Source organism: Drosophila rhopaloa, unplaced genomic scaffold, assembly GCF_018152115.1.
Source record: "Drosophila rhopaloa isolate 14029-0021.01 unplaced genomic scaffold, ASM1815211v1 contig_155, whole genome shotgun sequence".
In the NCBI taxonomy this organism is placed as follows: Eukaryota; Metazoa; Arthropoda; class Insecta; order Diptera; family Drosophilidae; genus Drosophila; species Drosophila rhopaloa.
In genome coordinates this window covers 410,447-424,516 of record NW_025335034.1, presented here as the reverse complement: position 1 = coordinate 424,516, position 14,070 = coordinate 410,447, and the positions used below count along the sequence as shown (strand labels likewise).

Below are 14,070 nucleotides of genomic sequence, written 5' to 3'. Positions count from 1 at the left end.
GATATGGGGAAAAGGGAAGTGGCCAAGCTGAAACAGTAGGAACGGGAAACGGAAACACACCAACCATTTGGGAAAAAGGGAACTTTGACATTTGACGGGCGTGAAAATCAATAGATACAAATGGGGTTACAGGGTTATTTAATGCAGGCGGATTAAACAACATTTAATTCATCCACAGATATCGAGCCTCAACCCACTATCGCCCGGAGCTGCAACCCACGGAGCGTGCCCACAAGCTCACCATGTTCCTGCACCACGTGGCCAATCTGGTTTACAGCGTGGTCCAAGAGCAGTACACGGATCCTCGAATCCTAGCCTTTTGGATGGCCAACAGCTCGGAGTTCCTGCACTTCCTTAAATCAGATCGCCACATCAGCGCTTTTAGCGTTCAGGCTCAAGAGGTTTTGGCCGAGGCCGTGCAGACTGCGTTTCGCAACCTTGTCAACTGCTTCCGGCTGGAACTCTCGCAAACCCTCAACCAGTTTCTTTCCGAGAACATTGATCACGATTCCGCGGCGGGTCTCGTTCTGACAGTGTTGGGATCGGCGATGGCTCTTCTTCGACGCTGTCGCGTAAATGCAGCCCTAACTATCCAGTTGTTCTCCCAGCTGTTTCATTACATCAATGTCATATGTTTCAATACGGTGAGCGGCCTACAAATGGCCAAGAGTTATTAATCAGTGGTGCTAACAAGATTTCCACAGAAAAACTGATATATCCCAATGCAGGTGCTTTGGTTAATTTGTTATAAAAGGAAGTTCATTTAATTTTATATGTTTTTCTTTAATAAAGTATTAAAGGAATTAGAAAAAAAGTGTATAATGAATATAAAGTTAGTTTTTTTAACTAAAAAAATGGTTATTATGTTAGCATCACTGTTTTCCAATCTACTCCATTTCTAATACACTAAATTCGATGTTTCCCTTTTACCAGATTGTGGCAAACTCTCACATGTGTACAGCTGATTGGGGCAAAGTGATGACGGAGCGACTCCAGTTGCTAGAGCTGTGGGCAGAACGCCAAGGACTAGAATTGGCGGCGGACTGCCACCTGGCCAAGATCAATCAGTGCGCTCAGTTCTTGCAGGCACCCAAATCCTCTGTAGAGGAAATTCAACAATTGGCCTGCTCCTGCTTCCGTTTGAACTCCTTGCAGATGGCTGCGTTGCTGCAGCAGGAGAAGCTGCCCCGCAACTTAGTGGATACGGCTATAAGAATGGCGGAGTCCGTGGCCGACGAGCTGACCCGCGCCGATGGACGGGAGGTCCGGTTGGAGGAGTCGCCCGAGCTGCACTTGGCGCTGTTGCTACCCGACGATGGTTTTAGCTGCGATGTTGTGAGAGGCATCCCCACGGGTCTCGTCGACTTCCTCAATCCCCTCCAGCAGCAGGGCATGTGCCGACTGGCGGCCCAGCCCACCTCGATTGGTCTCTGGACGGTCTATATGCATCAGTTTAATGTGAGTCAGTCGGGGCACTATTTGTATCTTAGGATCTTTGTTAATGATCAACGTAATCCATTGCAGGCCCGCAGTTCCAGTGCCATGTCGAACAAGCTTCCCCAGCCGGAGTTGCAGCTAATCAAGCTGCACAAGAACAGCAACGGCATGGGCTTATCCATCGTGGCAGCCAAGGGAGCTGGCCAGGAGAAACTGGGCATCTATATCAAGAGTGTGGTTCCTGGCGGAGCGGCAGACGCGGACGGACGCCTGCAAGCTGGCGATCAGCTGCTGCGCGTAGATGGCCAGAGTCTGATTGGGATCACCCAAGAGAGGTATAAATATTGATTGAATTTATTTAAGATCTGGGCTTATTCTCGAATTTCTGCTCTAGGGCTGCGGACTACCTTGTGCGGACGGGTCCAGTGGTCAGTTTGGAGGTGGCCAAACAGGGAGCCATATACCACGGGCTGGCGACGCTGCTGCAGCAGCCTAGCCCAGTCATCCAGCGTGGTGAGTAGCTCCCAACGGAGTCCACTATTAGACACATACATATCAATACAACACACACACATTAGAGCGACTCCAGGTGCTGGGTAGGACGCTAAGAACACTCAACTCACTCAATCATCCAAGATACTCACCCACTACTCTACTATACCGTACTCACGTTGTGTAAGCTAACCAAGTAACCAACCCATCCCCCATGCTGCTCCACTCGAATCGCTAGAAGCTTCCCCAAGCAACTTTCTCCAGCACCTGAATCCTGGCCAGCAGCGTCGTCACTCCTCGTTTCAACAGCAGGCTCGATACTACAACAACTCGATCTCAGACGATAGCCTCAACAGGAGTCGTCGTGAATCTTTTGCCTGCATGCGGGCTTCCTCGCCTCCTGTAAGACGTCTAAGTGCCTCATGTTTGCAGGAGGAACTGTGTGCCCTGGGTCACCAGTTGCATATCGATCCGAGGTACAGGGACACGCGACCCATTGCAAGATCCGCCAGCAGTTTGTATTTAGGGAACGATCAGGTGGGCTACTATCACCCTCCACCGTTGGCTCCATCTGTCACCCACTTTAGTTCTATGAGACCGCTGAGAAAAACTCCACCACCTTCTATCTACATCGAGGAGTACCAGGATGAGCCGGCCAAGGACTCGCAGGAATCGTTTGGGAACTTTGCAGCCTACAGTGATGCCCATCAGCCACTAAATGAAGAGGGTATAGCTTCCATGGCTCACTCAGACCAGATTCCTTTTATAGATGACGAAGAGGAGGAGAAGCAGCAGCAACAGCGACCATGCATGTCCTCCACCAGTTGTTCGTCAACTGTGAAAAGAAATCCTGCAGCGGGATATCGAAAAACAGTCAGTTTTGATCTGGAGCAAACAGAAGAAGCTGAGCCTGGAGCCACTGGAATCGACAGGAAATACCATACGCACGACGCCATCAGTCACTTTGCAGCCAGTGCCTCCTCCACGGAATCCCTGATGGCAGAGCAATCCGAACGGATTCCCCTAATACAGAAGATACGCAGAGAGTTAAATAGCAAACGCGCAACAAATTGCTCCGCGGATGGTTTTAGTTCAGGAGGCTCTGGGTCCAATAGCCAGCGTTCATCAAGCGAATCCATCGAGCGCATGCCGCTGCTCCGGCAGAACCAGCCGCCCTGTCAGCGGCAACTCAATACCCAGCGCTCGCACAAAAGGTCAGGAGTCGCTACAACTGCCCCAATTGTCAGCATCCAAGTTCCTAGTCTGTGTGAAATCGAAAGTTCCTCACCCCGTTCTCCTACTGTAAATACAAGCAATCGATATTGTGCCAGCACCACCTCAAAAACCAAACTCATCCCCAGCACCACTATACAAGCAAACAGCCGAAGGGCCAGTAGCCAGGTCAACCTCAGTCCCCGCTTTTTGTTGCCCCTGGGTCAGGGCAAGGTTCGTGAAATGGCGGACTACTTCAATGCCAACAAAAACTTCCCGCCTAGCATTAATAAGTCCCGATCCACGTCGGCCTTGAATGATCCTGGCAGCAAGCAATGTGCAAAACTTTCGCAGGCGGAGCAGGGCCAAATCCTTAAGCAGCTGAAGGAGTGGAGTATGTACGGCAGCGCTGGCAAGGACTACGATGAAGCGGAAAAGTCCGGCGATAGAACCAGCTGCGATTGTCCCTGCTGCGGTCATTGTCGTGGCAAGGCCCCCGAACAAGAGCAACATCCAGGGAAACAGCAGCAACCGCAGGTAGTTGCCACCTTTAAATGCTACGACAGTTGCCAGGACGATGAGGCGGAGCAGACCAAACATAAGCCGGAATTATCCCGATATGCACACTGCCGCCGGAGTGTCATGTGCAGCAATCGCCAGGCTCACAGTGTGCGGCAACTGAAGCGCAACAAACAGCAAAAGCATGTGCAACTCAAGGCTAAGTCAAGCTCACATCCTCGCCATCATCATCATCACCACTGTCACAAGCAGCCACGCCCTCGGGCGCCTGCTTCACCGCCCTCCACGGCCAAATTGCTGTTGTCCCTGGCCAGTAGTAGCAACACCACCAACAAGCAGAGCCACACCAGCAACACTAGGCGAAGCAGCAGCAGCAGCATGCGGAATTCAAAGAGCTGTCCAAATTGTGGGGATGCCACTGATGATTGCTACTCCTGCAGCTGCAGCGAAGTCGAGTCCTGTTCCTCGGCTGGTGAATCCTCATCCAGCTGTTGTGCTGCTCATTGCGATGTGCTCGATAGTCGTGGCCATTCCACTCAGGGTGGCAATAATGATGATGAGGGAGATGCAAATGTTGTGGGCGGCGGGGGGCACTGTGTCAAAATGCCATTGCCCAGCTCAACAAGACCAACATCAGCAACGGTGTGTCCGACACACAGATGACAACCCAACCCAGATGCACCGAGGTTCATGTTGTTCCCCTCGTTGTTATAATTATTAGCTTTTGATTTTGCCTTCTATTACAAATATAATTTGTCTAGCTTATTCGTTTAGATTTTTGTTCAACTGTATGATTGTTTGTTTGTTATCATAGCTGATTGAGTTACCTAAATCGACAAACCTTTTTCAATCGTTTTATAAGCCCGTTTTCTCGTCTTAATGATGAGCTAGTAGTATGTTTTAAACGGAGAAAACGTATAGTATGCCGATTTAGGACCAACTTTTGGCTTACTATTAGCACGAGAAACCGGTCCTCAATGTTTGTGAGAACTCCTAGCTCCAATACCTTTTTTTCTTGGATCGAAGGATAATCGTTTAACCATTTTTAAATCGGGCGCTTCAAAGAAGCGAAGGGAAATCAATTAATATGGATTTCAATACAATAATTTAAAAAAAAAATCCATATAAATTGATTTTTCTTTTGAAGCCTTAGATCTAAAAACGGTTAAACAATTACCCCAATCGAGACTAAAGAAATCAAATCTATTTAATTGAATTGCTAACTCCTTTTTTCAACTTTAACGGAATTTGGTACCGTTTTTGTATATTAATTTTGTGCTCTCTCTGCATCCACTTACGTATGTGCTTCATATTTAATTTTATATTTTCCTGCTGCGTTTTCGTTACAATGGTTGAACTTTTCTCCTTGACTTTTGAATTAAATATTAATATGTAATAAACACGAGCGTCGACAAAAGATTTTCAATTGCGCTTTTTGTGAATATTTATGTTTTTAAATATAATTTTATAGTTTCATCACTCGGCTTAATTCCTTCGTTGCCTCTATTGTAGTTGTGTAATTAGATTTTGAATGCATATATTAATAATAAACTAAACACATTTTGCATTTCCACACTGAAAGGAAACATACTAAAATGTCAAACTGTCCATCTATTTTTCTCCCCCTCTATGCGCACCAATCAACCTTAATTCCACCACCAACTCTTAATTCCCAAAATATGCACTCAAATCGCTGACGTCGATGATGATGATGATGATGTTCCTGGCAACCTAAAAACCTGATAACCACAGGTAATCGACGTATGTCCGAACGCGATCTGACGCGGATGGGCGGCGCCGAGTCGACTAAATCCCTGGGTCCACTGATAGCCAATAGTCATCCGAATCATAGCCTCAGTCTCAGCCAACATCTGAACAACAGCCACAACAACACCATAGGCAATAGCAACAATAGTAGCATCATCAATCCCTTAGCTGCACACCTGCCCAACAGCAAATCGGTGCCAGCTCTGCATCACCACACGGGATCGGGTACCATATGTAAGTGAACTGCACACCCCCATCCTTCCCTCTTATCCCCGTAATCGGAGCACAATCCAATCGACTTGTAAGCCAGAGACTAATTCATTTTTCTCTTCCTCGTATGCATCTCGTTTTCCATTCAGCCCTGGCCAATTCCAAGTCACGCAGCACGCACAGTTTGCATAACAATACATCAGGAATGGGGGGAATCGGCGGAGCAGGAGGAGTCGGAGGGGCCGGATTGCTGGGTCAGCCAAATGGCAGCCACAACAATGCAAATGGAAATGGCAACGGCAACGAGCAGGGATTCTATCAGAATCTCAGTGTGTATCGGGCACAAAATCAAAGCCAACCGATTCTGAACGAGAGGTAATTTATTGATTACACATATGTGGGCCTATGGAAGGATTATTAAAAAAAAACATTTCATCCCAAAAACTACATGACTGCATAAAAAAATTGAAATTTGTCTACTTTATTAACATAATATTTTCTGTAAAACCATTTTAATTTTTTTTGGCTAGTGTTTTGACCGCTGCTGTGTGTTTATTTTGGTAATGCATATATATCCACTTTAAAATGTCATTTGAAATTCAGTTGTGTTCAGCTGACCACTAAAACCGTTCTCGCTGGAATTGTTTGGTTTGCTACGGTTATTGTTGTGTTTTTGATGGGTTTTGTTTTCTACAGCAGGAAATCATTACATGTGACTACAGAGAACACAGTTGAATGTTTTCGGGAGTGTCACATAAATCTCCTGTAACACAATTCGTTTAAAATTCGTAGAGAAATGAGAAATGATTCAGATGTAATGACATTCAGATAAAAGAAAAAAATAATTCACTTGCACGAATATTTTATTTTATCTATTTAACGCGCGAATTTTTAATCGTCGACCGTGATAACCAAAATGATAGGGTAATGTTTATTAAGATAAATAATATATCAGCTTACAATTAAACACAGTCGAATTTAGGTTTAAGTTCAAAGGCTATCAAAAACTCACACTTCACAAAGGAAACCAAACAAGCACACCCTATTAATTATTTACAACGATTTCGAGGTTGTTCTTAGGGGTGTTGCTCGAGGTCGTGTTGTTGGTGCCAGGTGAAGTGTTTGAGAATGGCCACAAAAATGTGGATAGTAAGCTTACATTTTTCCTATCTCTCCTGTGTGTACTTCTAGGGTGACATTGCGTTTAAAGAAATTACTTTATGGCTTCATACCCATTAAAAAAGAATATGAACTTGTAGAAATCTGCCAGGTACGTGAGTAATTAGCTACTGTCGTTCCTTTTTAATGTTGCTGCTGTACAGAGGCACGCACCTTTGCAATAAAGTCACAAGTCACTTGTTCAGGAGAATAAAGGGGGAGAAAACAAATGTTTTCGAAGCACTCGACACGTTTTGGTTAATTAGTGTAAGCGACGAAGTTTTTGTTTCACACCAACAGCAACTCGACACCCCTGAATTGAATGCTCTTATTAACATTAATTGCTTTTATTTTAGACCGCCGATCGCCACACATGCCGCCATGAACGCTTACAATGGCAATTCCCCGCTTGCACCGCAGCAACAATCACAGCAGCAACAGCAACAGCCATCGCCCTACCAGCAGCAGCAACATCTGCAGGCCAATGCTAATCTGCCTCCCACTCGACCAGTCTCTGCCTATTACCACAGCCAGCAGTCCGCGCAGCAGCAACTCCAGCAACAGCAGCAGCAACAACAGCAGCAACAGTTCGCACTCAGCAGCAGCAATCTCAATGGCCAGCAGTCCCAGCACCAGCTCACCTTGAACAATCGCACCAAGAGCCAGCAGAACTTCCAGCACACCCTGCGAATGCAGCAGATGATGGCTCCATCGATGCCCAATATCAGCAACATGTACCACCACCAGCAGCAACAACAGCAACAGCTGCCTCTGCAGCAGCAGCAACCACAGCAGCAACCCGTTATGAGCAGCAGCCAGAGCATGCAAAATGTCAACGATTTTACAGGTGGCTATCAGAATGGCAGCCTGGAGTATAGACGCAGTCAGCTCCATGACCCAACCACGCTTTACGAGCTTCAGCAGCAACAATTGCAACAGCAGCAGCAACAGTCACCTAATTTTATAGCCCTGCCCCCGAAACCCCTGGGCAGCCTACAGTCTCCCAATAAACCAAACGCTCCACCAAGTACAGCGCCCAAACCGCAGCAGCAACAGCAGCGATATCTCGGACAACCAATTCTGGCGGAGGACAAGCCTCCATTGCCGCCCACCGCCACCCATCCTCTATTTAAGGCCACGCAACAGATTGCTCCGGGTATGAATTATGTAGCCAGTACTTTGGACCCCCCAAAGGGCAGCTACGTGCCCGCAAACCAAGCAAGCAACCGTCCTCTTCACAGCGGGACCAATCCTTGGGAAAGAGAGGAGCGCGAAAAGGATCTGGAAATGCGACGGGAACACATTCGGCAATGGCGAGAGCAGCAGATCTCGGAGCTCTCCCAGATCATCTCGCGTTCTCCCATGCAAGAAGAGCAACTGAAAACCCTGATCTTAGAGCGAGATTTCGAGCGAAGAGCACAGGAGTTGCAAGAGCAGGAGGAGCAGGACCAGGAGCAGCAGTATGACAAGGAGAACGTGCAGGAGCTGTTCCGGTTAGCTGGTAGCGGCCAGGTCAGTGCCATACAAACACCAATCACCAGTTACCGCCAGACGGAGATCAAGCTGGCGGAGATTACGGAGAGCAGCAGTCCGGTGGACTCGGTGCCGGCTCCACAGCCAGCAGCACCCACTACACAACCGATGAGCAGCAACACCCAGCAGCCGAAGAGCATACTTAAGCATAATCGATATTCCGAGGGAGGAGTTGGGCCCAGTGGAGCCCCCTCGTCGCCATCGAAATCGCAGAAATCCGCCAGTTTCGCGGATGAGAGACATCTGCATACGGAACATCCCATATCGAACCTGGCGAAAGAGCTCAACCAGCTAACGATGCTCGATAAGGATAATAACAACGAGACCTTGGATGCTGTAGTTCCTCCACCGCCGCCACCGGAGAGAAATAGTTCTTACTTGATAATGTCACAGCAAAAACTGCGGGGAAGCACTGGAAACGCGACCTCATCAATGGGTCTACTCAAAACAGCCACTAGCAATCAGGCAGCAGCTGCCGTGGAGATTAAAAAGGCTTCGCTACTGAACACCCAAACCAATAATAACAACAATCTGAGTGGCAGCTTGAACAACAACACCATGCAGGGATCACCGCTTAGCGCCATGGAACTCAATGCCGCCTATGTTTCGGCTACGGGAACAGGAATGGTTGGAGGATTGGGCACACCACCTCCGCCGCCGCCGTTAATGCAAAGGGACAACAAGCGGGTGAGCTTCCACGACGAAGAAAATAACTTTGTAGGCGGAAATAGCCAGCTGCAGCAGCAATACATCATGGACAACTTCGGTATGGAGCATCAGGATTTGGACACTATCAGAGAAGATACCAGTGTAAGTGGAATCTGTTTAATATTTTATTTATTGGTATATAATTTCTTATTTTCTTTACTACATGAAAAGTGTTGTTATCTTTGTTGTCAATATGATTCAATTTTTTTTTTCTGGCCGTCTCTGGATTACACAACTTGATTCCGGTTTTACCGCAAAACATTTTAATTTCCATGTTCTTTATCACATTTTATAAATATATACTTTTTATTGTTCAGTATCTGCAGCATAATCTGGATGCCTCCATGCTGCCATCGATGCCAGCTACTCCCGATACTGCCCTCTGGAATACCTCAGTGCAGTCGACTCCCGGCGTCATTGGAGCGCAAGAGGTGTATAGGTATGAAAACTACCAAGCGTAGACCAATAAACTTTTTACTAAATAATTTAACCCACTCTTACAGAGATCCTCGCACGCGTCGCCTGGCGGAGAAGCAACAGCAGCAACAGCAACAACGCGCTGGAGATGCGGTGCCCGAAAAGCTTTCGTTCAAGGAGAAGATGAAGATGTTTGCTTTGGAGTCGGGAGAGGATAACACGCCCAAGGACAAGCTGAAGATATCGCGGGCCCAGCGAGATATAGATGCGGTGCACTAAGAAGGAGGAGAGATCGTTGCTAAATGCTATGTACATACAGACCCACTACATACAGAACCCACAAAGCTTATACTTCAATATATTGGGGCCAAGTTGTTACGTTAGCTCTACAAAATACACACATAGATATATAGATCAAGTTATATATACCAGATTACGATAGAAACAAACATACCTAACGAATTTGCTAAGCAAGGCAATAACACTCCATAGTTATCGCGTTTCCGAGTTAATTGCCACACAGAAAATGTTAACTAAATTCAATTAGTGAGAATTGTCAGTGTATATCATTATAGTCTATATATACCTATGTTTATATATACAAAACTATAACGAGCCTAGACAGGGCAACGAAAGCGAGGCGAGCCACATTTGTAAAGCGTTTTAAACATTTAACATTAAACCCTATGATTAACAATTAGTTACATCAGATTACAGCATACAATTAATGGTTAAAAACAGTGTAAATGAGCAGAGTTAGTTTAGATATACATATATTTACCTGGGAATCGTGCGGAACAAAAAACGTTAATATATATGTACTGTATTCTTTAGAGAACTCTAAGCCACAACAACGTTAAAACAAATGGTCCAATTATTCAATTATTAAAGCTATATATTTACAAACCACGAACGAAAGAGTAATAAAATATTTAAAAGTTCACAAATATATTTTGAATTAATGCAACCTTTTTAAAAACATTTTGATTGCAACAAAAGCATAACAAAAAGCAAGTAAAAGTTGTTAATTAAATATGCTTAGAGAAAGTACCAATTTAAATCAAATAAGATTTTACTAAACGAAAACCGAATGGCTTTAAAATAACAAAAACATGCACACCCATTTACTGGATGTTATTTGTATGAACTCTTTATGATAAAAAAAGTTATTTGGAAAACCAACCGACCAAGGTGTCAAATTATTTTTGTGCATTCCAAGTATTTCAAATCGACACTAAATTCTAATTTGTAAGACGCGATTTATTTTTAATAAGCAAAAGTATTTTTTAAATAAATATTGAAAAATAATAAAACAAAAATATGCAATCGATGTATGAATAACTTCTGTAAAAAGAAATGCAAAAATTGTCGTTTAGTTTCACTTTAAGCGCGATTAGGTTTAAATATTACAATTATATATATTATATCAAAATGCAAACAAATTCAGCAACACAATTGTGCATATTTATGAAAAATAAAAGTTAATTATTAGAAAAACAAAAATGAAAGTACTTATCTGAACTTGTAGGGGGATATACATTTATCTGACTTACTGAGTCGTCATAAAGAAATAAAATAGAAACAAACTATTTTAAATAAGATTTGCAGTGCTTCAAAAATGCACAAGTTTACTTAGTTTCCTTTGAAATTTGCAAAATCGAAAAATCCAAGCAATAAATAACTTTTTGAGAAATAAAAAAAAGGTATGACTACATTTTGGCTTGCAATTTACGGAAATCAGCTGTTTGTTGGGAACAGTTTCAAACTTCCCGCCGAGGGAAATTTTAAGTTTCAGAAAACGGTCGTGCGCACAACTCACCTAAGCATAATCTGTTCCCAGACATCAACAGGTCGAAAATTGACCTACCTAAATACATTTTTCATGAGGCTGGCAAAGGGCAAGTCAAGCGGCTGACGTGTTATTGGCCGCTGCCACTGGCAAGGCGGCCGGCTTAGAAATTTAAATCAAAGTTTGCGCAGTACTAATAATTGCGGAAAAAGTTGAAGAATGCCTTTGGTGAATTCTGCTCACACTAAAACAAAAAGATTTGGCTTGGGTTGTGTTCGTTTTTATTTCGCAAATATTTGTGCTTATTATTTTCCAATTTAGCTGGCATTCTGGGGAATCTTACTAAATTACTTCAATTTCTGCTTTGACAAGAATAACGCCAGAATTGCCAGATAAGCCAGATGCCTAAAAAAGTGAATTTTTGTCCCTGCACTTTAAAAAGTTTGCCCTGAGGTAAGCAAATGTATTTAAAATATTAAATATTAAAAACTTAAAGGAGGTGCTGATTAGGCTTTCTACTTCTAATACCGTCGGTAAAATTAATAAATTCGAATCTGAGACCATAAGCAATATATATGGATATAAATAAAAATATTTTACTTTTGATTTTATTATGTCTACATAAATAGATCAGTAATGATAAATTTGTTATTATTTTATATTATTAATACAAAAAATTACAAATAATTGTCAGTGTCAGCGAAAAAAAGAATTACGACTATTTTCTGACCAAAATATTTAATTTTGTAAAAGGGTTTGAATATTGTCATAATTCCGCAATGTCTGCATCAGGACATTGAGCACTATTGTGTAATAATAATATTTTGTATTGCTCACAAAAAAAAAGATTATTTTTATTAGTTTTCGCTTACAAATATTAGTTATTTTCAGGGTAATAAATAAAAATTAAAACCATCATTATTTCTGAGCAAAAACAAAATTTTTTTTAAAAACATGATTATTTTTGGCTTTTAAAATATATGTATTAAAATAGTTCTTATGAGAAATTATGGTAACTTTTTTTTTTTTAAAAACACAACTACACCTTTGGTTTAATGGGATATGCCAAAAAGTTAATAGGCTTAGTATTATATGGCTGTTGGGCCAATATTTATATGCCAGTGTCAATGGTTATAATTATTTTTTAGTGATGTCCCACGCATTTCCTTTCATGTAGACGAGGCCGGAGAGTTGCAGGCCAAGTTTCAATACCTTCTGAATGGCGGCCGCCCACAAGGTAATTTAAAAGTCAACCGGCAAACTTTAACCACTTGCTGCAAACAGAAATCAGCGAGGCAAGGACCCAAAATCAAGAGCCTTTGCCTGCCGGCAAGGTGAATTGCCGATATAAAGGCGTGGGTGTCCTTAAAGCGCCTCCGAGGGAAATGTGTTTCGGCGTGGAGTGCGCGGACGAAATTTATTTTTCAACAGTTTGCCATGTGAATTATTAAAATGCGCCAATCTCTTTGATACAGCTCCAACCGCCAGGGGGATTGGGCCATAATCAGTTGGCTGAGCGGAATGAACTTTAAGAAATTGTTGACAGTTGCCTGCAAGGCACTCGGATTGCCAGCCGCGGAATTTTTCAATATTCGCCAGAGCTAATCCCCCGCGCTTTTCGATCTGCTGCTGTCAATATCCTCCAGCTGGCGGTGGCCACACCGCAAAAGCAACAGGGAAAACTGCAGGAAATCTGCGGGACAGCCGCAGAGCGAAAAGAAAAATATGAACTGTGGCAAAAGTTTCAGGTTGCGGCGACTAAGGCGAATAAATCAAAAAGTGATTAGCCCAGTCTCCGTGGCCCTTCTCCATTCCGAAGGCCCTCAAGTTCCCCCTTCTCGCGCCATCTGTCCAGTTGTAAATTGTCTGTTGAGTGGCCGAAGGAGCAAGGCATGAAGCATAGGACCTAGGTGTGCGAAGCTGAAAATGTGGGCCAACTTTTAGCGGGGAAATTCAAACTTGGCCATAAAACTTTCGCCACATCTTGGCCACGGTTGCCAGGGCTCTCTTCTCTGGTCAGTGGTGGTTTGATAAATGAGCAGCGTAAAGTGCGCGGGCAATCAGAAAAATCGCACAAAATTATAGTTGGCCAGGACATAAAACAATGGCCAAGGCAAAACAATGGCCAAGACAATGGTAGTTTTTCTTCGTTCCTCTTTTTCTTTGCTTTTTTATTTGCGTGCCGGCTTAGTGGATGCTTTCCTCCGCCTCCACCTTTTCTTGAGTTATGAAAGGTTTTTGTATTTGCATTTTTAAACCTACAAAAATTAACAGAGGGGTAGGATTGTCAGGAGGTGAATTCAATTTAAATAAGTGAAGGCTAGGGTTAAGATCCTAAGCTTGGACGATGGTAGGCGTAAGAGCATTAGGCGGGAACTTAGAGGCCCTCTTTTCAAAGCAGTAGCAGGGCCGTAATAAATGTAAATAAAAATTCATAGCGACGTAATAAATGAAATTGATGCATGCTGTAAACAAATATAAATTTTAAGGAGAATGCTCCATTTCAGTTTGCAATGCAATAAAGGAGACATTTACGACTTTATGAAAAATAAATCTTCTTGATCGGCCGATCTAGCCATATCCGTCTTTCCGTCCGTTCATCTGTACGTTTCTGCGGAAACTCGACCTGTCAGTATTAAAGCTTTATGGATGAAACTTCCTTCTTCTATTGCAGGTTAGAACGGTCCAGATCGGACGACTTTTTAATGCAGCTCCCATAAAACCAATATAAACGAAAAAAAAAATATTAATATTTCAAAACATACACCAAGGTATAGTAGTTTTAAGCAATATCATACAGCTGCATCATTGTTTTTAAACATATACTT

General features: G+C 43.5%; 1 protein-coding gene across 6 annotated transcripts in view; it reads left to right on the top strand.

Annotated features, from left to right (window-relative positions):
- LOC108047574 (afadin) overlaps positions 1-10,396 on the top strand; it is a 52,885-nt gene extending 42,489 nt beyond the window's left edge. For 4 of the 6 annotated variants that reach the window (XM_044457412.1, XM_044457409.1, XM_044457410.1 and 1 more), the window contains 9 exons: positions 179-644; positions 934-1,458; positions 1,525-1,772; positions 1,832-1,950; positions 5,413-5,661; positions 5,787-6,012; positions 7,152-9,138; positions 9,354-9,475; positions 9,540-10,396. In XM_044457412.1, coding sequence (XP_044313347.1) covers positions 179-644; positions 934-1,458; positions 1,525-1,772; positions 1,832-1,950; positions 5,413-5,661; positions 5,787-6,012; positions 7,152-9,138; positions 9,354-9,475; positions 9,540-9,732 — 4,135 coding nt within the window. In that variant the 3' untranslated portion in view covers positions 9,733-10,396. Of the gene's footprint in view, positions 1-178; positions 645-933; positions 1,459-1,524; positions 1,773-1,831; positions 1,951-2,167; positions 4,347-5,412; positions 5,662-5,786; positions 6,013-7,151; positions 9,139-9,353; positions 9,476-9,539 lie in introns of those variants that run through there. The other 2 variants (XM_044457411.1, XM_044457413.1) reach the window with 2 other exon arrangements.
- Positions 10,397-14,070: the final 3,674 nt, after the last annotated feature.